Source organism: Vombatus ursinus, unplaced genomic scaffold (assembly GCF_900497805.2).
Source record: "Vombatus ursinus unplaced genomic scaffold, bare-nosed wombat genome assembly UNPS02005342.1, whole genome shotgun sequence".
Taxonomy (NCBI): Eukaryota; Metazoa; Chordata; class Mammalia; order Diprotodontia; family Vombatidae; genus Vombatus; species Vombatus ursinus.
In genome coordinates this window covers 7,208-30,872 of record NW_020945120.1, presented here as the reverse complement: position 1 = coordinate 30,872, position 23,665 = coordinate 7,208, and the positions used below count along the sequence as shown (strand labels likewise).

Genomic DNA, 23,665 nt, shown 5'->3' with positions numbered 1-23,665 from the left:
GCAGGGGGATAGGAGAGGTGACCTTACTCCAAGGGAGCATCTGATTAAATTCATTAAGAACAGCTCACATTTCTGTATCACTGTGTAAGCTTTTCTTGAGAAAGCACAAGTCCTATATAACCCATTTTACAAGGAGAAGTTAAATGACATCTCTAGTAGAAAAAGAACCACAGCAATAGCTCCCCTCTCCACTGCACTCAGTATTGGTGATAAGGCCAAGAGGTCTGTCAGGTGCAGCCAGGCAGTGGAAAACTGATCAATTCCCTTCTTCCCCTCCTCAGCCTACTTCTCCTGGCAAGTGATCACAGCAAGGAGGAGATTCAAGGTGGCACCCCCAGCCACCACTGGCCCCCCAGAGTTTGAGAGAGTCTTCCGAGCTCAGTAAGGACCTGCGATGTGTGCCCAGGGCCTTGGACAGGATCAGGGAAGATGTCCAAGAATCGTTCTGCGTCCCTGCTCTTCTGGCTCCTTAGCTGGGCTCAGAGGTGTTGAGCCTTAGGCCTGGCAGAGCTGGCTCATCCTGTCCCGGGATCTCTGTGTGCCTGGCCTTCAGGGTCCGAAGGAAGATGCATCGTAGAGCTATCTATGCCACTGTCCCCAGCCCCACCCCCTGACGTCTAGACACCCTGCCCTGACACACCCTGCTCAGGTGTAGAAAGAAGCCTTATCGTTGACCCTTCCCCCACCGTTACTTCTCAGCCCCAAGAGAAAGACCACCAAGGGTAAAAATTGGCAAAACAGGGGTAAAACAATGCCCCCAAGACTCTGGGCCCAGAACTTGTCCTTCTATGCCCTAAAAGCCTGTGCTTCCATCATCCCAGCTTCCCCTTTGCAAGGCGTGACAGCGCCTTCCTGAGTCCCCTTCACTTCCCCAGTAGAGACCTAGGGTGGGGAGAGGGGGTCTTGGGTGGGAGGTGAAAGGAGCGCTCAGCTCTGCCTCTCTGCGCCTTCCTTCTTTCCCCCTTCCCCCAACCTCCCACTCCAGGGCAAACTGCACAGAGTACTTCCCGCTGTTTCTGGCCGTCCTCTGGGTCGCTGGCATCTTCTTCCACCAAGGTATCAGGGCCTGGGGCACCGGGTGTAGACTGGGAGCCAAGCCCTCCCCCCATGCCGGCCCTCCCCCCATGCCGGCGCTCCCGCCACAGAAGGCCTTCCTGGTCACCAGGCGCTCCAGGGTGTGTGCCGCAGAGCCCGCAGGATGCTGCCGGCCACCCCATCGCTTTATGCATGAGGGCTCATGCCCGGGGCATGCTGCTGCGCGCCCCGCCCCCCACTCTCTTCCAGGGGCCTCAAAAGCTGTTACTCTTTCTCTGGAAAAGGTGTAGCAGCTGCCTGCGGCCTCCTCTACCTGGGTGCCCGGTACAGATACTTCCATGGCTACGCTGTGTCGGCCCAGGGGAGGTGAGCAGGGACTCGGGGCAGTGCGGGGGGGGGGGGAAGGGGCAAGGCTGGAGGGGACATTCTCTTGTTGATCTTCACCCCCTCAACCCCCACAGACTGGGCCCCCTGTACTTCGGTGCCCGGGTCCTCTGGCTGCTGGTAGCTCTGTCTGCACTGGGCCTGGCCTCCCACTTTCTTCCAGCCTCCCTGAAGACGCCCCTCCTGAGGAAGCTGCACTGGCTGGTTGTGATGGGGTAGAAAGTGGGGTGGGACCCCATGAGGGGTATGCCTCCAAGGGTATGTACCAAGATGGCTTGGGAGGTGCCAACCCCACCAGGGCTCAGGGGGTTCTGGTGACAGTGGCACTGTGGAGAAATACAAAGACCTGGGGTCCCTAGAGAGGGGGGGGTGTGATGCAGACTCCCCCCAAGGTTTGAAACGGAATTAAACTTTTATTACAATTCACGTTTTATATAATTATATATCGACATACGTGAAAAAATCAAATGTATCCAATAATAAAAAACACAGCACATTAGAGTAGTATGATGCATTCCAGTGTACGGCCGCCTGAGCCCGGAGAGGCCCCCCCGATTCCGCCAGCGCACAGCCAGGGGCCAGGGCCGGGCAGCACCTCAGGAAAGGCCTGTCCCCTGGGATCCCTGCCCCTCATCATGCCCAGCCAGGGGGGTCCAGGCACCCTGACCCCCAACTCCTTGGCCCCATTGTGAGGAAGGGATGAAGGGCTGTCCTCAGCTGTCCCAGGGCCCCATGTTTTTGGCCCAGCCAGGCCCAGCCCAGCCCAAGGAGATAGCACCAGCTCCCTAGGACTGGAGACCCCTGTGGGGCCTGCCCACATCAGGCTGGTGGGCAGAGTGGGGAATGTGGAGTGAAGGCCAAAGATGGCCTCAGGGCCATGGGGCTTGTCCTCTCCTCCAGGACCCCTCACTCCCACCAGCCCCATGTGTGCCTTGGGGCCCTCAGTTCCACTTTACCGTAGGCCTTGGAGGAAGGGCGGCCCCCTAGAGATCACCCTAGTCCTCCCCTTTGCCCCCAGGTCTGTCTTTGGTCCTGTCACCTCCAGATCTGGCACCCTGCTGGGCTCTGGAGCAAGGGCACAGGCTCCCCACAGGATGATGGGGGAGACACTGGGGCGGGATGGGGCTTTGCAGCCTGAAAACTCCGCTCCCTTCACCTTTCAATGCTTAGTCAGCCTTTTTCAGGAAAATCTGAAAGAACAGAGCAGGTAAGGGTCAGGTGTGCTACCTCAGAAGGACACAGGCCAACAGGCTCTTCAGTCTTGGTGATATCAGGTGGGACCCTCACCTCCCAAAGCCCACAACTTGTAGAGCAGAATGAGAGGGACAGCTTTCAAGGCCCTCTTACCTCACTCAGGATGACCCACACTGGGGAGTCGGTCTGGATTGACAACCGGACAGCTTCCAGGGGCCCGAAGGCTGGGTCTACCTCACCCTCAGCCACACCCTTGGAGAAGGAACCTGGAGGGATGGAGAGGCACCTCATAAATATCCTAAGACCCGCCCCCAACCCTACCCAGCCCCCTCAAAAGGGGCCCAGCTAAGGGCAGTGAGCAGAGAGAACCTGGCCCTAAAACGCAGATATCTAGCCCTTCCCCACAATAAAATGGATAATAATAGTGAGCATGTATATAGTAATGTAAGGTCTGTAAAGCACTTTACAAATATCTCATTTGATCCTCACAACCCTGGTGGGGGGGGTAGGGTGTGCTTTCATTATTCCCATTTTACAGATGAGGAAACTGAGGCAGATAGCAGTAAAGTGACTTGCCCAGGGTCACACAGCTAAATATCTGAGTAAATATCTGAGGCTGGATTTGAATTCAGGTCCTTCTTATTCCAGGTCCAGTGCTCCATACACTGCTGTCTAAGTGAAACAGATGGGGTACTCACTATCCTTGAGTTTTTGCTCCTATACCCATCTTCCTGGCTTGGACCTACTCACCAATCTGGAGGTAGCCATCCGGGGTCCTGGGATACCTGAGTGCGGCCCCTCGGCCCTCCTGCAGGGCCTCCTTGTCCGACTGTAGGTTCTAGGGGGCAAAGGGCAAGAGCAGCTGGTCATCATGGATGGGTCGGGAGACAGGCAGGTGCAAAAGAAAGTGAGTCTGCTTTGGGTCCATTATCAAGTGACCCCTCCTACATGCCTTTGGGGCCAAGTTACTCACGTCAAAGGGCAGCACCTCCACCGTGGTGTTGAACAGCTTGTCCTGTGGGTGCTCAATGTTTCCACTTCGGAAGAAAAACCTGTTTGAAAGAGACTCACGTTGTTTGTAAAGCCAAAGGCACACACACAGAGATGGAGGTACAGAGAGACAGACACAGAGACAGACAGACAGACAGAGAAAGGGAGACAGACAGAGAGACAGAGGTACACAAAAAGACAGAGAGAGGCACAAAGAGACACAGAGAGAGGCAGAGACAGGGGAAAGCCTCTCTCTCCTAGCTCCCAGGCCAGTCTCATTACGACAGAGTCCAGGGTTCGGTTCCCGGTGGGGACAGAGGCTCAGTAAACGTGCCTGGAGATGATGGTGATGAATCCCTTCCCTAGGTTGGGGGTGGGGTGGGGGGCACTGACCGCTCGAGGCGCAGGGGCTGGAAGAATCTGAAGCGGATGAAGTCTCCAGCTATGGGCGTGAAGGCCCAGAAGAAGTCTTCTCGCAGATAGGCCTTCTCCAGGGTGAAATGCTGGTACGTCTTGAGGCTCGTGCTGACCTCGGCAGGGGGGTTCATGTGCTCCTTTCTCAGGGCGTGTTTACCAAAATCCTTGTCCTGGACACAAGCACAAGCATGGCGGGGGTGGGGGGGGTCGCAGGGAACGTGAGTCGTGCCAGACTCACAACTACCAAGAAGCTTCAGCACAGAAGGAACTCCCCGGGGCAGAGGTGGCAGGGGGTTAGGGCTCATCTCTCTAGGCCCGGCCACCCTGGCCACCTCCACCACTCTTGCCTAACAGCGTCCCTGAAGTGTCTGGAGAGGCTGGGGCCTCCTTGTGCCTAAGTGGACACCTCTCTGAAACTGCTGACCCCTTCTCCTTCAGAAACTCCGATACAGTTACAGCTCCCTACCGAAGAGGCTGGTCCTGAAGGCTCAGGGATGACCTCAAAGGGTCCTTTCAATCAACAAGCATTTATTCATCATCTACTCTGTGCTAGGCACTGCACTAGGTTCTGGGGAGACAGAGACAAAAGTAAGACCTTCCTCTTGCCCTCAAGGAGCTTACCATTATATGTACAGATGAGAAAACAACAGGATAGTTACAAAATACTCATATGGCAGGGGAGCACTACACACTGAGGGAATCAGGAAAAGTCTCCTGAAAGATGCCTGCCCATTCCCAGGCTTCTTTGGAGAGGTGTGGAATATTGTGTTACATATTTTTTTTTTGATGTTCTGATTGGTTTGACTAGATTTTTTTCCTTTTTTTGGAGACAACTGGGGTTAAGTGACTTGCCCAGGTTCACACAGCTAAGGTCAGATTTGAACTCGGGTCCTCCTGACTGGTGCTCTATCCACTGTACCACCTAGCTGCCCCTCATTTTTTAAATTTAAATTCTTTCCCTTTCTTGGGAAGGGAGAGGAGGGAGAATACAAATGGAGCCACAGAAGACATAAAGTTTGAGACTAGAGGTTCCAAGAAATAAAGGAGAGATGGATGTCCTAAATATGGGGAACAACCTATGCAAAAGTGTGGAGAGGAGAGATGGGATCTTCTGTATGCAGAACATCAAGTAGGCCTGTCCGGCATGAGCCAAACTCTGAGGAAGAAGTATGTATCATCAGTCTGAGGAGAGGGGCTGAACCTAGCCTGTGAAGGGCTTTGAATGCCAGAGAAAAGTGTCCTAGCTGTAATGAAGAGAACTTCCTGAACAAGAAGTGACATGGTCAGACTTGAGCTTTAGGAATATTAATATGGCAGCTGTGTGGAGGATGTATTAAAGAAGGAGGAGGCTCGATGAAGGGAGGCCAGGGCCATGTCGTTCTGGCAAGAGCCGATCTCAGGAGCTTGGGCACTGACTCACGCCACAGCTCACTTGGCCATGGTCCTGCTAACACCCGGGTGGCCATTCTCACCTGAGACTGCGTACTCATTCCTGGGCTCGTAACACCAGATCTGACAGAGACTGTCATGTTCACCTAGCCCTGGCTGTCCCCTTCAGTATAGCGCAGCTCATGCTCCTACCAGGGAAATGTCAGCACTTGCAATTCACTGCAGATGAACAGATACCAAGCTGCTATTCTGACCAGACAACAGCACATACAACCCCAGGCTGCTGCTGGGCCCAGCGGGTCGACATCCAAGAGGGGCTCAAGAATTCATGCAAAAGACTCAAAATGAGGTTTCATTCATCTGTCTCCCCTGTGAGGGCTCTGGACTGGGGACCACTGCTTTATACCCATTATTGAGTACTGATGCTCTCAAAAATATAGAATGTATCTCTGACCTATAAGCAGCTAGATGGTGAGGTGAATAGAGTACTGGACATAGAGTCAGGAAGACATGAGTTCAAATCCTGCCTCAGATCCTTATTAGCTGAGTGACCGTGGACAAGTCATTTAGCTGGTTTGCCTAAGTTTCCTCATTTCTAAAACGGAGATAATAACACCTACTTCCCGAAGTTGTCGTGAGGATGAAATGAGGTTTTGGTTTTTCACAAACCCTAAAGCACTATATAAGTGCTAGATGTTATGATGATGATGATGATGTTACAGGATCATAGTTAAGAGGTAGAAGGAATCTTAGAAGTTATCTAGCCCAACCCTCTCATTTTACCAATGGGGAAACAAAGGTACAGAGAGATGAATGACTTGCCCAACATAGTAAGCAGCTGAATCAAGATTTAAACCCCGATTCTCTCATTCTACATTCAGGTTTCAGATTTCTGAAGGGCTATAAACCCCCAGTACACATCTCAGGAGCAAAAGAGAGGAGGGCTCCTTCTGTAGCCATCCTGATCATTCCCAGAAGCAGCAGCGTAGCATTACGGGAAGAGCGCTGGTGCCAGAATTCCGCCTCTGTCACTCCCTTGCACTGCGACCACAAATGAGTCATTCACTTCTTGGGGCCTCAGTTTCCCGAGAAGGTCAGACTAGCTGACTTTTCAGCTCTAAATCTGTGTGATCCTGGGACCTTAACGCCTCAACGACACGTCTCCGGAGACTGCCCAGCTAACTCGCGCACCCAAATGAGCACCGGTTCCATCTCAAGCGGAACGATGGACTTAGATTTCCCAGGCATATAATTGTCGGCAGTCCTTTCCTCCCACGGCAACCAGATGAAGGCACAAAGGTCATATCATTTACATCTTCCCCCATAACCCCCTTCTTCACTTTGGTCTCAGATGAAGGGGTGGTCCCCATCTTTACCAAGTCCCAACCCCTCTACGTGTACCCGACCCCACTGCCTCCTGACTTTTCTAGTAATTTGCTCATACTAGCACCCCTACTCTCTCATTTTCAATCTCTCCCTGCCTATTGGCTCTTTCTACGCTGCCCACAGACACGCCCATGTCTCTTCCATCCTTAAAAAACTCTCACTTGACCTGACCTTCCCCATTAGCTATTGCCTCCTATCTCCTCTCCCCTCCATAGCTAAGCTCCTCCCCTGGCATCTCGTGGCCCAGTAAGGCCGGCCTGCTTGGAGTTCCTTGACCATGAAACCTCGATCTCCCACTCCCATTTCTGGCTCTGGAGCGGCAGTACTTCCCATTGGATTCTGGAAGTCCAGCAGACCTTTGACAGGGTCTAATCTATGACTGCCCAAATCCAGCGCTGCCTGTGGCCCAAATGACCATTTGCTGTGAACGCACAGTCTTGGTAAGAGACGGTCAAAAAAGATCCTCAGGCCTGTGTTCCTCTAAGCTAATGGCTGATGAGATTCTCTACCTCTCCTGGGGAATGGAGCTGCCACCCATCCAAGTGGCCTTGAAGCCTGGCACTGCTAGCTGAAGGACGACGTTCTGAGGGGCCAAATGGACCAGATGCAGAACCCACTACAAAGCGCAGAAAACCTAGCCACAGGGACCAAGTCTGGGGCTCTGTTCTTGGTCCTATTTGACTTTCATTGCCAGTAGACTCCACTCCAGCCAGTAGAATGCTGACAAGCCAGCATTTCGGGTAGTGCCCACCCTCTCCCACTTGCTATGCTATCATCCAACCATGGCACCCTAAGGCCCCGCAAGGCCCCTGTGTCATCCATCCTGCCCCTCATCTTGACCTCAGTTCTACAAAAGCTGCTAACAACTGCTGAGGACTTCTGACGGTCCCAGGAACAGCATGAGCGCCTAGGATGAGGAAAGGGAATAGCCCTGCTGTTCTCGACTGTGGTCCGACTTCTTATTGTGGGGGCCACATCTTAAGGACCCTGACACAGTGGACTACATCCGTGGGGGAGGAGGACTAGGATGCTGAGTGGACTAGAGACCGCGCTATACAAGGCTCTGGTGAAGAAAGTGAGGATCTTTAGCTTGGAAAAGAGAAGGCTTTAGCAGGAAAAGAGGATACCTATTTTCAGTATCCGAAGGGCTGTTGTAGACTTGTTCAGTCTAGTTGCAAAAGGCACAAAAAGTACCATTGGGAAGAAGCTGCAAAGTCAATTTTCAATTCAATAATGAATAAAAAAGGCCTAATGACTAGTACTGTCCCAAAATGGAATGCATACTCATGGGAGATAATGAGTTCCCCATCAACAGTGATCTTCAAATAGAAGCTGGATGGTCCCTTGGCAGGAGGTTGTAGGGGGATTCTTTGCTCAGGAATGAGGTAAATTAGAATTCAGAGGCATCAGACTCACAGCCCTCAAAGTGTTGCCCTAGCCAGATTAAAAAGCAATTGGGAAATGTTTAACAAAATACATAAAAATATAATATGATATAGATAATGTTAACTTGCAGTTTTCTAAGTCAACAGGGATCCATTTCTATTTGAGTTTGACATCCTCAGGACTGGATGACCTTCAGGGATGACGTGCTAACATTCATGACCAATTGTGAAACCCATGTGAGTGATTAAACCAGGAAGTGAGAGGAGAAATGGTCACCCAGACCTAGACACCGCCACCACCACCCTGCCCCCACCCCAAGACCACTACACTTAATCCCACTGTTCTTAAGAGGTTCCATCCCATATGTCAGCAAACTTGCGGCAGCTACGTAGAAAGTCTGGGGTTGAGGGCAATGGGTATTTTTTCCTCATTGTAAGCCAATGTAATGCCAGAAGCAGACTCAGTCACTCTCATTTCCCTTCTTGAAAAAAACTGGGGAAAGGTGTGTGGATGAGATCGATGAACCCCCTCTTGAAAGAATTCCTAGTCAGAGGGTCTGGATGGCCACCCTCTGGGCAGTCTTGAGGGACAGATAGGCAAGCCAATCTCAGCCCTTTGCTTTGCTTAAAAAAAATTATCAATACAATTTGTTGACACAACATACACTTCCCAACAAACACCCGAACATTACCCAGAAAAGTCAGTTTATCAATTATTAACACAAAGGAGTGAGGTGTCCTTTAACTGAGTGCTTTCCTGACACTGACCACTGTATCTGAGCCAAGGTTTGCTGCCTCTCCACATCAACTTTATTTATTTACATTGCCACTGTGCATATCCTCTAGTTCTACTTTCTTCATGTATGTGCATAACTTCATACCAGTCTTTCTCAGTTTCTCTGAATTCTTTATTTTCATTTTTCTTTAAGGCACAAAATATTCCACTACCTTCCATAATTTATTTATCCATATTCTTTAATCACTGTGCATATTTTTGGGGGGCTTTTTGTTATCACAAATTGTGCAGCCAGGATCTATTTGTACACATGGGTCTTTTCCTGCTGTCAGTAATTTCCTTGGTGTACATACATCCCTGGAAATGGAATCTCAGGGGCAAAGGGTATAAGCTTTTCTTGCATGTCTTCCAATTGCTTTCAAGAACAGGAAAAGCCTATTCACAGTTCCACCAGCAGAGAACGAGCCTGCCTGTCTCCCCGTGGTCTTTCCCACAATGCGGTTTCCCATCTCCGTTAGCCTGATGGGTGTTAGCATATGAGCTCAAAGTTGTTTTTCCTTTTCAGCTCCTTGTCCTGAATACCATACCTTGTTAGCTCAGCTAGTGCTCCTGGGTACTTGTGTCCACGTTCCTTTTCTCTCCTACCACCAGGAGTAGGACAGGCCCTGGACCTAGTACTTTTCCTGCGAGAGTTAACTGAAGATGACTGGGAAGGGTACAGACAACCAGGAGGTGCTCATGGCCCTTGCCAGACAGATGTCCCACGTGCAATGGGTCCAAAGGCAGGGACATGAGGGGGACTCTGCAATGCATGGATGGGGAAAGGGGCCAGCTTCAGCCCTGCCTAGCCCTGGCCCCAGGACTATTTATGTTATTCTTTCTTGAATCCCAGGAAAGATCTCAGGGACCAACTAGGCTAGCCCACTCATGCTATAGTTAGGGAAACTAAAATCCAGAGGGGAAGGCAATTGCCCAAGGTCACATAGCTATCCAGGATTAAAGACTGGATCTCCTGGGTCTTCTGACTCTACTATTTTCTCCTCTGGAGCCCGTGTTCAAAGTGGGCAAGAGACCATATTAGAAGGTAAGACACAAGATAAATGCTTGTTGAATGAATGAATCAATGAAGTGCCCTTGGCTTTCAGTGCTACGACCCTGAAGTCTCTGTAAGGAAATGTCCCCCTCTGACTTATGAATCTGGAAGGTTCACACAGCCAGCCTCTCCATCCTCTCTGCCACCAGGCTTAACCAGGCCTAGCCAGCTTAGGAGGTAGGTCTTCCCACCCCCATCTGCTCTCCCCTCTAATTTACTTCTCACACCACTGCCAGGTTAATCTTTCAAATAAATCTGGTCATGACGTTCTTCTAATTCGAAAATCTTCAGTGGCTCTCCATTGCTGACTGAGTCAAGTTCAGGATCCCCTTTACCTGGCATTCAAGGCCCCCACAACGTGGTGCCACCCTATCTTTTCAGCCTTATTGTACTCTATGTTCTGGTAAAACTGGACTACTTTCTGTCCCCTGCACACACTGGGTCTTCCTACCTCTAGGCCAAATGGATGGAATAAAGGGGTAGAGGGCAAGAGGCATCATGGAAGGAAGGCAGAGATGTACCTTGAGTTTCTGGATCTTCCCAGCCAGGGAGGAGTGGGTGCCCACATGCTGGAAAAGCGAGGGTTTGAAGCGGATCCGAAGATTGGCCTTCTGTCGATCACAGTGCTTCTGATCAGACAGAGAGGGAAAGTTAACCCCAGTCAGGAGAGGGAGTCAGAGAGATGGCGCAGACACAGAGACGGGCTGGGCTGGGTTGAGAGGGAGACAGAGATGGAAGGAGGGGCTGGATAAAAACAGAATAGACAGACATGGTGGTGGTGCTGGTGGTGGTGATGGTGGTAATGGTGGTAGTAGCAGTACTAGTAGTAGTAGTAACTGACATTTCTATAGAGATTTAAAGCTTATGAAACACCTTACACATATTATTGCATTTGACCCTCTCAACAGCTCTCTGAAGTAGGTTTAACAGGTATTATTGTCCCCATTTTTAAGACGAGAAAACTAAGTCTCTGCCTAGGCTCACACAGCTTGTCAATGTCAGAAGCAGGATCTGAAAGCCCCTGGTCTTCCTGACTCCCAGACCACAGTTCTATCCATTAAGCCAAACTGCCCCTTGAAAAGTACGGGGAGTAGGCTAGATATGTGGTTAAGCAGACCAAGGGGGGGGTGATGAGGACAACAGGCCATGTGGACACACAGAGCAGCTGGCCAGCACATGGAATGAGCAAGTGGACAGACAGATAAGGCAGAGAGGGGCAGCTGGAAAGAAGAGGTGGCTGAGGAGGAGACAGACAGAGTAGGTGGACACACACATGGGAAAAACAGACAGAAAAGACAGATTAACAGGAAGGCAAGTTACACAGACAGACCAGGCAAACAGATCAATGGGGTGGGTGGACAGAACCGAAGGTTACTGCCAGCCACAGCAGAACACAGGTAATCCTCCAGCTGCCCCTCCCGGGTGGTTCTGTACACACTGGCCCCACCATTGGGGGTGAGCAATGTTTCCCACAGGTCAGTGCTTTGAGGAAACCTGACCCACTCTTGCTCCTGGGATGGCAAAGAGGCGTGGGAAAGTGCCAGCCTGGGTTTCTTCACCTTCCAATGTGACCCTTGATTTACCAAAGGCAGGGAACTGGCCCAGGCCCTGGGGCATGCATGTCTGCCCAGGCCCCCTGGTCCATGACTACTTAGGAATTCCGGAGAACGTATACTACCCAAGCCCTTTGCTAACATGCCTTGGCTCAGGGTTCACGTGGCAAGCATCAGTGGGGACTGTATTTTACAGAGATTAATTAGCCCAGGCCATGTTCCACCACGTAGGACAGCCTGGGCTACACGAACTCTTCTATAAAATGGGGATGATAACAGAGCCTATCTTCTAGGGATTGTTGTGAGAATCAAATGAGATAGCTTTTGTCAACTTTAAAGCGCCATGTGAATCCTAGGTGTTATGAAATCATGCCCACAGACAAGAGGATGGAGTTGGTGCCAAGCAGGCCTGCTCCCTGGCAGAGGGAAGGGTGTGCCCAATCTGCAGCCCCTCTTACTCACCGCATCCTTCTCGGGGTTGCAGACCTTCACCCACAGGATGTGGTCCAGAAGCCAGTCAATTGGCTTGTCCCGGTAGAACATGAGGATGAACTCCACGATCAGGCTCAGGTCCAGAGACTTGAACATCTTCCCTGAAGAGACACCAACAGTGCCTGAGCCGGGTGAGGGACAGAAAGGAGGCCAAGGTGCCTCCACCTCGCCCCGCAGACCAGGTCAAGGGGCAACAGGTGGAGTTACGGAGAGGCAAAACTCAAGGTTTGGGTAAAGAAAGACGTCCTAAGATGGTACTGATCTAAGAGCAGAACAGGCTGCCTCTGGAGGTCGTGGGCTCCTCTTCCCTGGAGCTCTTTGGGCAAAGGGTGAATGACCAATGGTTGGGAGCCTCTTAGGTAGGTAGGGTGGCCTCTGAAATGCCTTCCAATTGTGCAGTTCTGTGATCTGAAGGACCAAGTGTGGGGCTGGGCCGGGCAAGGTAGGGCTCAGGGCCATCTCCTCCTGATCACCTGTGCTGGGGTTCTGTGGAAAGAGGGGAATCTGTGGAAGGGGCTGGCACTAGGGGAGGGAAGGAATTCTAGAACTTACTATGTGCTAAGCACATTAAAATATTATCTCATTGGATCCTCATTACCTTATTATCTTATTATCTCTTATCTTATTATCTTATTATCCCTTATATTATATTGCTGTTCTTTAGTCATTCAGTGGTGTTAGACTCTTCCTGACCCTGTGAACCATAGCATTTCAATGCTGTCCCTGGAGTTTTCTTAGCAAAGATACTGGAGTAGTTTGCCATTTCCTTCTCCAGTAGATATTACACATTATATTATATTATTCCTTATCTCTTATTATTCTTACAGCTGAGGAAACTGAGGCAAACAGGCTAAGTGACTTGTCCAGAGTCACATAGCAGGTAAGTGTCTAAGGCCAGATTTAAAATCTGATCCTCCTGACTCTAGGCCCAACGCTCTATCCACTACACCAGCAGCTGCCTCTGCATTATCGTATACACACGTTGTCTCCCCTGGTAGAATGTAAGCACTTTGAGGACGGGGACTGTTTCATTTTTGTCCTTGTATCCCCAGCAGGCAGAACAGCGTCTGGTACATAGTAGGCAGTTAATTAATTGTTGGTGAGTCATTTTCAATTGTGTCTGACTCTATGTGACCCCTTTTGGGGTTTTCTTGGCAAAGATATTGGAGTGGTTTGCCATTTCCTTCTCCAGCTCGTTTTACAGATGAGGAAACTGAGACAAACAGGGTTAAGTGACTTATCACTCTGCTGTCCCTGTGTACTTTATTGTCTTACTAGGCTATAAGCTCCTGCATGTGAGCTTATAGACCTTGGTTGGCCCAGGACAAAGGTATGCCACACAAATATGTTGAACTTGTTATGTCTCCAAGGACAGTATTTGTGTGTTGATCCCCTGGGACTGTCTGTGGAGAGATGGGGTTTGACTGTCTTTCTGGGCAGGTCCAGGGACTTCATGTGAAACATGTAGCTGGGCACAGTAGAGAATCAGGAGCAAAGGATTACAGAGGTAGTGTTGGAAGCACTCAGAGGCCATTTAGACCAGCCTCTTCATTTATTAGAAAAGGAAACTGAGGCCCAAGGATGTTTAATGACTTGCCCAGCATGGAACAGATATAAATGACAGAGCTGAGATTTGAACTCAGGACCTCGGACTCCAAATATAGCCTTCTTTTCATTGCACTATGGAAATCAGGAGGAAGAAGAGGAAAGATGGAAAAAGGAAAAAGGAGGAAGAGGAAGAGCAGGCCTAGAGGAAAAGAAGAAAGGAGGAGGAGAAAGAGGAGGAGGCCACTCAGTCAACAGCCTTGGCATGGGTGAATGGGAGAAGCTGAGGACAGCGCTGTGGCAAGGTGAGCTAGGGCACAACAGGGCAGGGGGACGTGAGCTCATTACCAATGAAACCAAGCTGGGAGAATTCCAGAATCATCCACTCCTCCGAGGGTTGCTGTAGAGCAAAATTCTTCATGGTGCTCAGGTAGTTGGGTTTGGCCACAATGTCATCCTCCAACTGCCAGAAGGGAGGAGGGGGAGGTTCAGAAGCCGACCCCGCCCTCCGCCCCAGTGCCCTTCACCATGAGAGAGAATAAGGATGTATGTGTGTGGGTGGGGGGGAAGTGGGGGATGTCAGGTTTCTCATTCCCTGACCCCTGGCTCTGCCCCCACCTTGCCCAGGGACCATACTGGGGTTCCCATGCTGCCTCCCCAGTGGCAGGCTAGAAACAAGGTCACTTTCCAACAGTACCATTCCCCAGAACCTGAGACCCTGTCCAGCATCTCCCCGGAATCACCTCCCCTCCACACTCAACCCCAAGTGGATACAAACAAGAAGTGAAAGTACTCCCCCTCCCCTGCCCTCCACCCAGCTCTCCCGGGCGCTGACCTGGACATAGTACATGCCCTTGGCCTGTGCGTACATCATCAAGAAACAGTAGTCCAGGTTCTGCTTGGTTCTCCACCTGGGCGAGAGTGATGTGGCCAGAAGGTCAGGGGCCTGGACCCTCACTACCAGCAGGGGCCAAACCTGTTCTGGGTAATCCCATGATGTGGGATCTGTGTCTTGGGTTTACCCCAAGGGAGAGGGGTGTCTGATTTGGGCTCAGGGTCAGCTCAGGTCCCTGCTGGGATCCCCAGCATGGACTTTATCCCCATGCTATGAATGGGGAAAAAGCAAGGCACATGCAGAGGAATGGTGGCGGGGGCCAAGTGCTTTGCACTGGTTACCTGACTCTTTCCTTGGGGTCTCCAAAGGACTCTCGGAGTCGGGAAAAGTCAGGATAAAAGTGTGGAGAAGGAGAGATGACTTCTAGGAGGCCAGAATGGATTTCAGTGGGGAACCTGGCGAGGGAATGAGGGACGGAGGCAGTGATCAGAGATCAGGAACTGAAAGGAAGCTCAGAGGCCTTCTGGTCCAGCCCCTTCATTTTACACATAAGGAAACTGAGCCCCAAGGAGGTTAGGTGACTTGCTCAAAGTCACACAAGTAGTAAGGGGCAACGGCAGGACTTGAACCCAGTTCCTCTGATTTCCTACTGTACTCCACTGAGAAGCAGGATGAGGATACAGTGATCAGGAAGGATCTCTGCTCTGTGTTCCCCCACCCAGATATTAATTATCACCCTGGCCCCAGAGAGGACGGGGGTCCTAGAGGGAAGAAGAGGCAGCAACTAGGGGATGGTGCCTCCTGGAAGAAGCTCTAGCTCAGTGTCAGCCTCAGCAGAGAGATGGGGAGCCTGGCAGACACCCCGTTACCTCCTCTCCCTCTCAGAAAAGCACCAGGAGTGCTGGGGTTCCCAGCCCCAAAGCGGGGAGGTGGTGGGCAAGTGCCCCCTGGTGGTGCCGGCTAAGACACAAGAGGGGAAGGATTCTTCCTCCAATATCCCTAATTTTATAAAAGTGAGCTACCTGTCCTGTGCAGAGGCAGCCAGAAACAAGGCTGGTACTTGTGGGCGGCCAGGGCATGAATGTGGGATAGGAGTATGGCAGGGGGTCATGAGGAGCTAAGCAGGAACAACAGGACTGCTTACCTATGCTAAATCAGAACCCCAAGTTGGGGTGCCTGGAGGGTGAAGCTAGACAGTTTCCTCTAAGTGGGCACTGAAGCTTTGGCCTGGCAGTAGGGAGCCCTGATCCTAAGGAAAGCCCTGCAGACAGGCTGGGCTCTATTCCCACTTCTACCACATTTCTAATGGAAAGGGAATCATAAAGGAGCAGACCCAGTTACCTGTGGACACCTTAAACCTTGGGCCTAGCCTTATTTACCTTTCAGAGGTTGCCAGGGTCAGGCAAGAAAGCTGATGTGAAAAGTACTTTGGAAAGGGAAGGAGGCTGTGCTATAATCACACCTTGAACAACAAAGGAGGGTTGTATGTGTGTGTGTGTGTGTGTGTGTGTGTTTGTGTGCACATACACAGGTGTGGAACACTGCATGCATTGTCAGATTTTTTTTAACGTATTTATTAATTTTGTTGATTTTTTTTCTTCCTCTTTTTCTTTTAAAAAATTATTTGTTATATAGGATGGATTTCTGGGAGCGGAAGAAATGCAGGGGGAAATTTAGGCAATGTAGAAACAGAAGATATCAATAAAAATCTATCCAAAAAAAGAAATGCTGGAACTCAAAATCTTATAAAAGTGAATGTTGAAAAAAAACAAAATAAAGATTTTTTTTAAAATGAAAAAAATAGTCAGTTGATTTTTTAAAATAAGGGTGATAGGGGCAGCTGGATGGCCCAGTGGGTAGAGCACCAGCCCTGGAGTCAGATCCTGAGTTCAAATCCAGTCTCAGACATTTGACACTTACTAGCTGTTTGACCCTGGGCAGGTCACTTAACCCTGACTGCCTCGCAAAAAATAAATAAAAATAAATAAGGGTGATATTTCTCCCTGAGGTTCATTTACCAAAATCATATTAATATTTTGGTGGGTTAGTAGTGGAATTCTTGAGTGTGAAACCTGGTCCATGAAAAGTCTAATATTATTGGAAGTTTGAATATTTCTCAAGTTATTTGACTGTATTTAACTAACTCTGAATATAAAACTTCTTAATAAGGACAAAAAAAAAGAAATGAAAATGAAGGAGAGAAGGATGGAGGGAAGCTAAGTCTGAGATGGCTCTAGTCCTCTCTCCTAGAGTCCTTAAGGTAAATCACACTTCCTTCCCTAGGTCCAGCCTAGTTCTGCAGTGGAGGGGGGTGGGGGGGAGACAAGGGACAAGAGTTGGGGGGGGGGGGGCAACCAATCAACATCAAGGTCATTTTGTGGCTGGGTCTTCTCTGACGCTCATGATTTTTTTTTCCCAAGGTATTTTTGAAAATTTCTATTTTTCAGTTGGCCAGACTTCTGTTGTTACAAACTCTTATCACCCAGTCTTCCTTTGTCTTGGTCCCTAAGGCCTGCTACAGAAACCTCAGGACAAGGTGTGCGCTCTTGACCTCACATTGGAGTCTGCCCCCAAGCTTGACTCCAGCCCAGCCCCAGGGGTCTCTACACAGCGCCAGAGTTGCAGCTGGAAGGGGCTGCGTTCTCAGAGCCCTGGGAAGGAAAAGAGAACCTGAGGGTCCCAGCCAGGGCTATCCCCTGTGGCCCTCCCCCAGCCCCAGGAGGACCAAGGGGTAGTCACTACTCACAAGGCTTTGATGTTCTCGGTCACCCCCATCGTGTACTGGGTATCTGTCTGTGGATGAAAACCGAGCAGTCTGAGTCCTACACCCTTCTCCCCCAATCTGTGGGACCCCCATAGTGCCTGGAAGAGCAGGCCACCCAGAACTACCAGTCTCATCAAGATAGGCGTCCTTCCTCCAACACTCCCTCCCCCCACCCTGCCACCCCGCACCCCCCCCCCTTCCTACCAGCACAGAAATGCAGTTGCAAGAAATTTAAACTAAATTCTTAAATATCATTTGGGAAAGAACTGAGAAGCCAGGAATGGTCACTTCTACTGCATCATGGGATCAAAGATTTAGAGCTGGAAGGCACCTTAGAGGGTCAGACCCCCGATTTTTATAAAACCTAAGGCCCAGTATAAGTGACGTGCCCAAGGTCACATAGCATGCACATAGCATGGCTGGGATTGAAACTGGGTCTTCTGACTCCACGTCCAGTATCCTTGCCACTGTACCACGTCACCAGTCCACCTGGGGGTTGGCGCAGGCCTTTTAGAATCACGAGCAAGAGGAAGGATAAGGAAGGGAGAAGTACAGTGACTGCAAGCTTGGGGACAGATGCCAAAGAGGAAACACTGCATTTATTCCAGCCTCCTCGGTCAACAGGAAGGCTCTTCAAACATGAAAGGGTGGGACAAAGACATAAAGAGGGAACTGTGGCCTGCAGGAACCGAGGACGAAGGCCGTGAAAGGGGCTGCTTTATCTTTCACCTTTGTATCATCATGCCTGACACATAGTTGGTGTCTCATAAATACCTCAGACACTTAGTAGTTATGGGACCCTGGGTAAGTCACTCATCTGCCTGCCTCAGTTTCCTCAACTGTAATATGGGAATAATAACAACCCCTACCTCGAAGTGTTAATGTGATGGATCGAATGAGATAATAACTATAAAAAGTGCTTAGCACAGTGCCCGGCACATAGTAGGTGCTATATAAATGCTTATTCCTTTCCCTTCTCTCCCATCCAGTTGGCCAGATAACTGGCTGCCCCAGCTACTCTCAATAGTTCAAGATTCAGAGTTCAGAGAGAAAACACTCCAGGATCCCAAAAGAACTCAAAGATGACATCACTGAGCCCCATGACAAGCTCTCTGAGGAGACATGGGGAACTACTGTTTTCATTTTCAAAAGGAAGATGATGGTGACCTCTAGAAAGTACAGCCTCGTGAGCTTCATGTCATGCGCCCAACAAAATGGTAGAATGGAAAACTATGGTAATGGTTTGTGAGCACTCGGAAAGGGAAAGGGCATCACAAAGGAGCCGGCACAGACTCCTCCAAGAACAGATCATGCCAGGTCAATCTCATTCCCAATTTTTTTTTTTTTACAGTTACTAGATCAAGGAAGTGCCATAAACAACATACGGCGGAACTTCAGCAAGCTACGTGACAAATGACTCTTATGCCATACCTCTGGACCAAACAGGGAAATGTTATAGGCTAGAGGACATTACAGTTGCATGGATGCCCAAATGGCTGAAAGACCAGACCCAAAGGTGATGGGACCTGCCCCTCTCCCTGGGGTCTCGGCTTTGGATTAATGGGTCAACCTGGAGGGAGGCCTCTAATAGCAGCTCCCACCCTGTCCAGCTCGACATCTCTACCAACGATTTGGACAAAGACAGAAACAGCAGGCTTCTCGAATTTATAGATGACATGAAGGCAGGAAATACAACTAATGCATCTGATGACAGAACTAGGGTGCAAAAAGATTTGGGTCATAACAACAGTCTAAAACCAAGAAAATTAAACCAGAGAGACAAATGTAAAGTCGGGCACCGTGGCTAAAAAAAAAAAATCTAATTGCACTGGTTCAGCATGGGGAGGACATGGCCAGATGGCAGTTCACATAAAAAGGACCTGGGGATGACTTTGAAAGGCTAGAACCCTGATCAACACAATAACCAACCATGATGCTATAGGACTAAAGACAAAGCATGCTCCCCACTTCCTGAAGAGAGGGCATGGACACAGGGTACAGGAATGAACATGACCAATATGGGAATTTATATTGCTTGACTATGCATATATTTGTTTTTCTTTTTTCCAATGGGAAGGCAAGGTGGGAGGGAGAGCAAATACAGAGTTGTTATCTGAAAAAAAATTAAATTAAAAAATTATTATTTTTTTAAAAAACAATAAAAAGGCTTTTTTTAGAAGGACCTAGGGATTTTAGCAACTACAAGCTCAATATGAGTTAACAGTGTGATTTACCAGCCAAAAAAAATAGCAAATTCAATTTTATCTTTTATTAAAAGCAGCAATCTAGTAGCCAGAAAAAGGGAGGTGGTTAGTCTCATTGTACTCTGCCCTGATCAGATCACATCTTGAGTCCTGTGCTTCAGTTTGGGGTACCACATTTCAAGAGGGACATTACAAAATGAGAGGGTCTCCAGAAGAGAGAAGTTAGGATGGGGAGGGAACTTAAGACCATGACTCATGACGGTCAGTTGAAGCTACTGGGAATGTTTAGCCTACGGAAGATCAAGGGGAAACATGAAAGCTAAAGGACTGTCACTTATTCATCCCAAGAAACATTTTTAAGCATGTATCATAAGGGTGATCCAAAGGTAAATGACATATGCTCCCTATAATGGAGGGAGGGATTAGAGAAGAGGATCAGACTTGTTCTGTGAGTCCCCAGAAAGCAAAAAATGAATGGTTGTTTCAGGGAAACCAATTTCAATTCAATCAAAGATCCTAAGACCTTTCTAACAATTAGTTATTTAACGATGGAATGGGCTGTCTTGTAAGCTAGTGAGCTTTCTATCATAAAAAGTATTCAAGTAGAGACAGGAGAACTTGTCAAAGGTGCTGTAGGCAAGATTCTTACAAGAGAACAGAGGTTAGACTAGGCATCCTCTAAGTTTTCTTCCAATTCCAAGGCTACAAAGAAGGGTAACATCACAAATCTAGAGACAGAAGGGCCCTCAGAAGGTTTCTAGTCCAACCCACTTATTTTACACAGAAGGAAACTGAGGCCCAGAGAGATTGAGTGAGTAGCTCAAAGACCCACTGGAGGACAACTTGAAGTCCTGGAGTGGAATCATCAACAGCTGGGTAGCACATGGCACTAAGGCTCTGGCCTCGAGGGTAGAACTGTCCATATGAAAAATGCCCATCACTCCCCAACACCACTCTGTGATCCAGTGATTCCCTAAAGCATGGTCGGGTCTGACCAGGTCACCCACCTATTCAGTAATCTCCAGTGGCTTCCTGTCACCTCTTGGATTAAATATAAAATCCTCTGTTTGGCATTCAGAGCCCTTTCCCACCTGGTTCCTCCAGTCTCCTTATACTTTACTCACTCTCCCTCCCCACAACCCCTTCTCTACATACTCTGGTCCAGGGACACCAGCCTCCTTGCTGTTCCTAGAACAAGACACACCATCTCCCCTGCCCAGAAGTCTCTCCCTCCTTATTTCCACCTCCTGGCTTCTATCAATCCCAGCTAAAATCCTACCTTCTTATCCTTCTTAATTCTAGTGCTGCCCTCCCTCTGTTACTGTGGCCAATTTATCCTGTATATAGTTTGACTGTTTGCATGCTGTCTCCCTCATTAGAGATTGTCTTCTTGTTTGTTTGTTTGGCCTTTCTTTGTACCCCCAGTACTTAGCACAGTGCCACAAATACATTGTTTCAGTCACGTCCCACTCTTTGTGACCCCATTTAGGGTTTTCTTGGCAGAGATACTGGAGTGTTTGGCCATTTCCTTCTCCAGCTCATTTTACAGATGAGGAAACTGAGGCAAACAGGGTTAAGTGACTTGCCCAGGGTCATACAGCTAGTAGGTGTCTGAGGCCAGCTTTGAACTCAGGAAGAGGAGTGTGCCTGACTCCAGGCACAACGCTCCATCCACCGCACCACCTGGCTGCCCTACCCTGGAACACAGCACGCCCTTGTTGCTGCTATCTGTCCTTTGTTTTCGAAGAGGACCAATGACATCACTGGGTGATGTCTTGACTTGCACATGAATCAGATTTAAGTGAGGCAAAGGTACACAAAGTAGTCAGCCTCACTCTCTCTTTCAGAGTCACTGACCTATGGCGGCAGGGCAGAAGTCAAGACAACTGGCAATGGCCCCGGATGCAGTGGACGACCCTGGCCTCCTCCATGCCTGACCAAGCTCTAAGCGCCCCACAGCACCTGCTTCAGCTGCCTTCGTGGCCATTTAAACAAATTGTGCCCATCCTCCCACTCCACGGGGACAAGTCTTCACATGCTGGGGTAGGCACCCCCTTAACTATCCAACGGGTCTGAAGCCTGTTACCCTCAACCTGGTTTAGCCCGTCTGCTGAGCTGGTTTTACCAGGGTGTGGCCACTGTGCATTTAACAGCTTCTTGGAGCCACAGGTGAGAGCTGGGTGAAAGGTAGATACCAAAGGTGCGTGAGCAGCCCTGAGAAGGGCTCAGTAAGCCCTCACACCATGGGTACTGGTCATCCCTGAACACACCATGCCCCAGAGGGAATCCTGGCCTGGGAAGATGTGAGTTCAAATGCTGCCTCTGACACCGACTAGCCATGTGACCCATGGCAAGTCACTGAACATCCCCTTAGGCCCTTATTAAATTAATTAATTAAATTAAATTACTGATCAATTGTGTCTACTAACCCAAGAAGTTATTAGATCTGGGGCCCAGGGCCTGTAGGAAGAAAAAGTCCTGTTTACTTGTCCTGGAGTAGGAAGAGAGGCTGAAGGTAAGGCTCCCAGTGCAGGAGCTCCTAGGCTGGGGCTGGGAGAATTGGAAAGGAGCCAGGCCCAAGGCCATGAACCCTCTCAGCCTCTGCCTATCACTGCAGATCTGGGGGCCTCGGGGTTATACAGACATGCCTGTGCACCCTCGGTAAATGCATGCGCACTCGCGCAGGATCACACAGACACACACAGACACACACAGACACACACACACACACACACACACACACACTCAGAAGTCTGCCCTCTCCCAAGGGCTTGGTCATACCGGGTTCCCCCTCACCTCAGCAATCAGCACCACAATGACTGTGTCCTCCTTCTCCTGGGTGCTAAGCTCCGAGATGAGCGAGTGCAGTGTGTCCGTCAGGTATGAGTGCACCTCCCGCCGAACACTCGGGATGCCCATCACAATGGACACTGCAGTGGCCCAGGGACCAAGGCTTAGGGGCTTCCCTAGCCCCTGGCCCCCGAGTGTTTTCCCCTTCCCACCCTGGCCCTGCCCAGTCCCTGGACCAGCACCTCTAGAAGTCCTTCTCTCCTTCTCCACCCAGTCTCCCTCTATTTGCCCCTCCCTGACCAACTACCTCCAGTGCGGCCCTGGCCCACGTGCAGGGCTGGCTGGAGGCTGCTTTCCTTGGACAGCAGGTGAGGCAGATGGTGGAAGACAGTAGGCAGGTGCATCACATGCTTGTGGGTGACGTTCCACAGCTTCAGCCTGGTGTCCTCTGGGATGGCCCAAGGGAAGGAAGGTGGCTCAGACATGGGGTCCTCAGTCCCACCTGAGTTCCTCAGCTCTTCCCAGGAGCCAAACCCCTGGTCCCCAACCACTCACCAGACAGGTGGCCCCACGTCCGGTTGCCGTCCACGTCTCGCAAGGCCTGTTTCTCTGACACGGCCCTCTTGATCTCATCCAGCACCAGGTTCAGCTCCTTGGAGCGCTTCAGGCTCTCTTGTTCTGCAGCGTGTAGGCGATCACGGAGGGCCAAGAACTCCCGCTGATACACCTCTGCAGATTCACCTGCCAGGCAGAGAAGACCCACAGGGTGTCAGGCAGTGACGGGAAGACCCACTGGGGGAGGGGCTTCCTGACTGCCCACTGGGATAGCACCGTCATGCCATGTGTTTCCACTCCCTCCCAACTGGAAAACTGGACCCCCACATCTGCAACCGTCCTAGACTCAATGAGGCCTTATTCAGCAACTAGTCCTGACCTCTCACACCTCCCAAGGCAGGCACTGGTGAACAATTCAATTCAATTCAATACAACAAGTATTTGTTAAACAACAGAGTAAAGTGTTTCCAGGACCTGGGTTCAAATCCCACCTCTGACATTTATCACCCACATGACCCTAGAACAAGTCAATTTCTCTGGGTCTCAATTTCTTCAATGTGTAAAATGATGGGTTGGATTAGAAAGCTTCTGAGGGCCCTTCCAGCTGCAGACCTACATCTTTACTTTTCTTTGTACCCCAATGCTTAGCATTGTGCCAGGCACATAGTAGGTACTTAATGAATGTTTACTGACTGACTATCCAAGCATCTACTACCCTGGTCTAGGTGCTGAGTACCAAGACAAGAATAAAACTCTTAAGTGTTTGATAATCTATTGGCAGAATATAGCCTTTACCCAAATAAGTATAGGATCAGGAGAGCTGACAACGGGGAGCTTTGGGGAAGGCTTTGGGGAAGCAATGGTACCTACTCAGAGACTTCAGGAACTCATTCTGGGCTTGTACAAAATCAGAGAGGT

General features: G+C 49.9%; 2 protein-coding genes across 2 annotated transcripts; one reads left to right on the top strand and one right to left on the bottom strand.

Moving 5' to 3' along the window:
- Positions 1–256: 256 nt before the first annotated feature.
- Positions 257–1,782, top strand: LOC114032467 (leukotriene C4 synthase-like; the record flags this gene model as incomplete). Its single annotated transcript, XM_027847783.1, has 4 exons — positions 257–381; positions 986–1,056; positions 1,320–1,401; positions 1,497–1,782. Coding segments are annotated over 4 exons (420 nt in total), but the record flags the coding sequence as incomplete, so codon positions are not given.
- Positions 1,783–1,972: 190 nt separating this feature from the next.
- LOC114032468 (alpha-1,3-mannosyl-glycoprotein 4-beta-N-acetylglucosaminyltransferase B) lies at positions 1,973–22,946 on the bottom strand (the record flags this gene model as incomplete). The annotated part of the gene is made up of 14 exons (XM_027847784.1): positions 1,973–2,609; positions 2,767–2,879; positions 3,364–3,451; positions 3,587–3,665; positions 3,997–4,190; positions 10,531–10,638; positions 12,025–12,155; positions 13,948–14,062; positions 14,435–14,510; positions 14,776–14,889; positions 17,181–17,227; positions 22,199–22,332; positions 22,500–22,640; positions 22,748–22,946. Coding segments are annotated over 14 exons (1,563 nt in total), but the record flags the coding sequence as incomplete, so codon positions are not given.
- Positions 22,947–23,665: the final 719 nt, after the last annotated feature.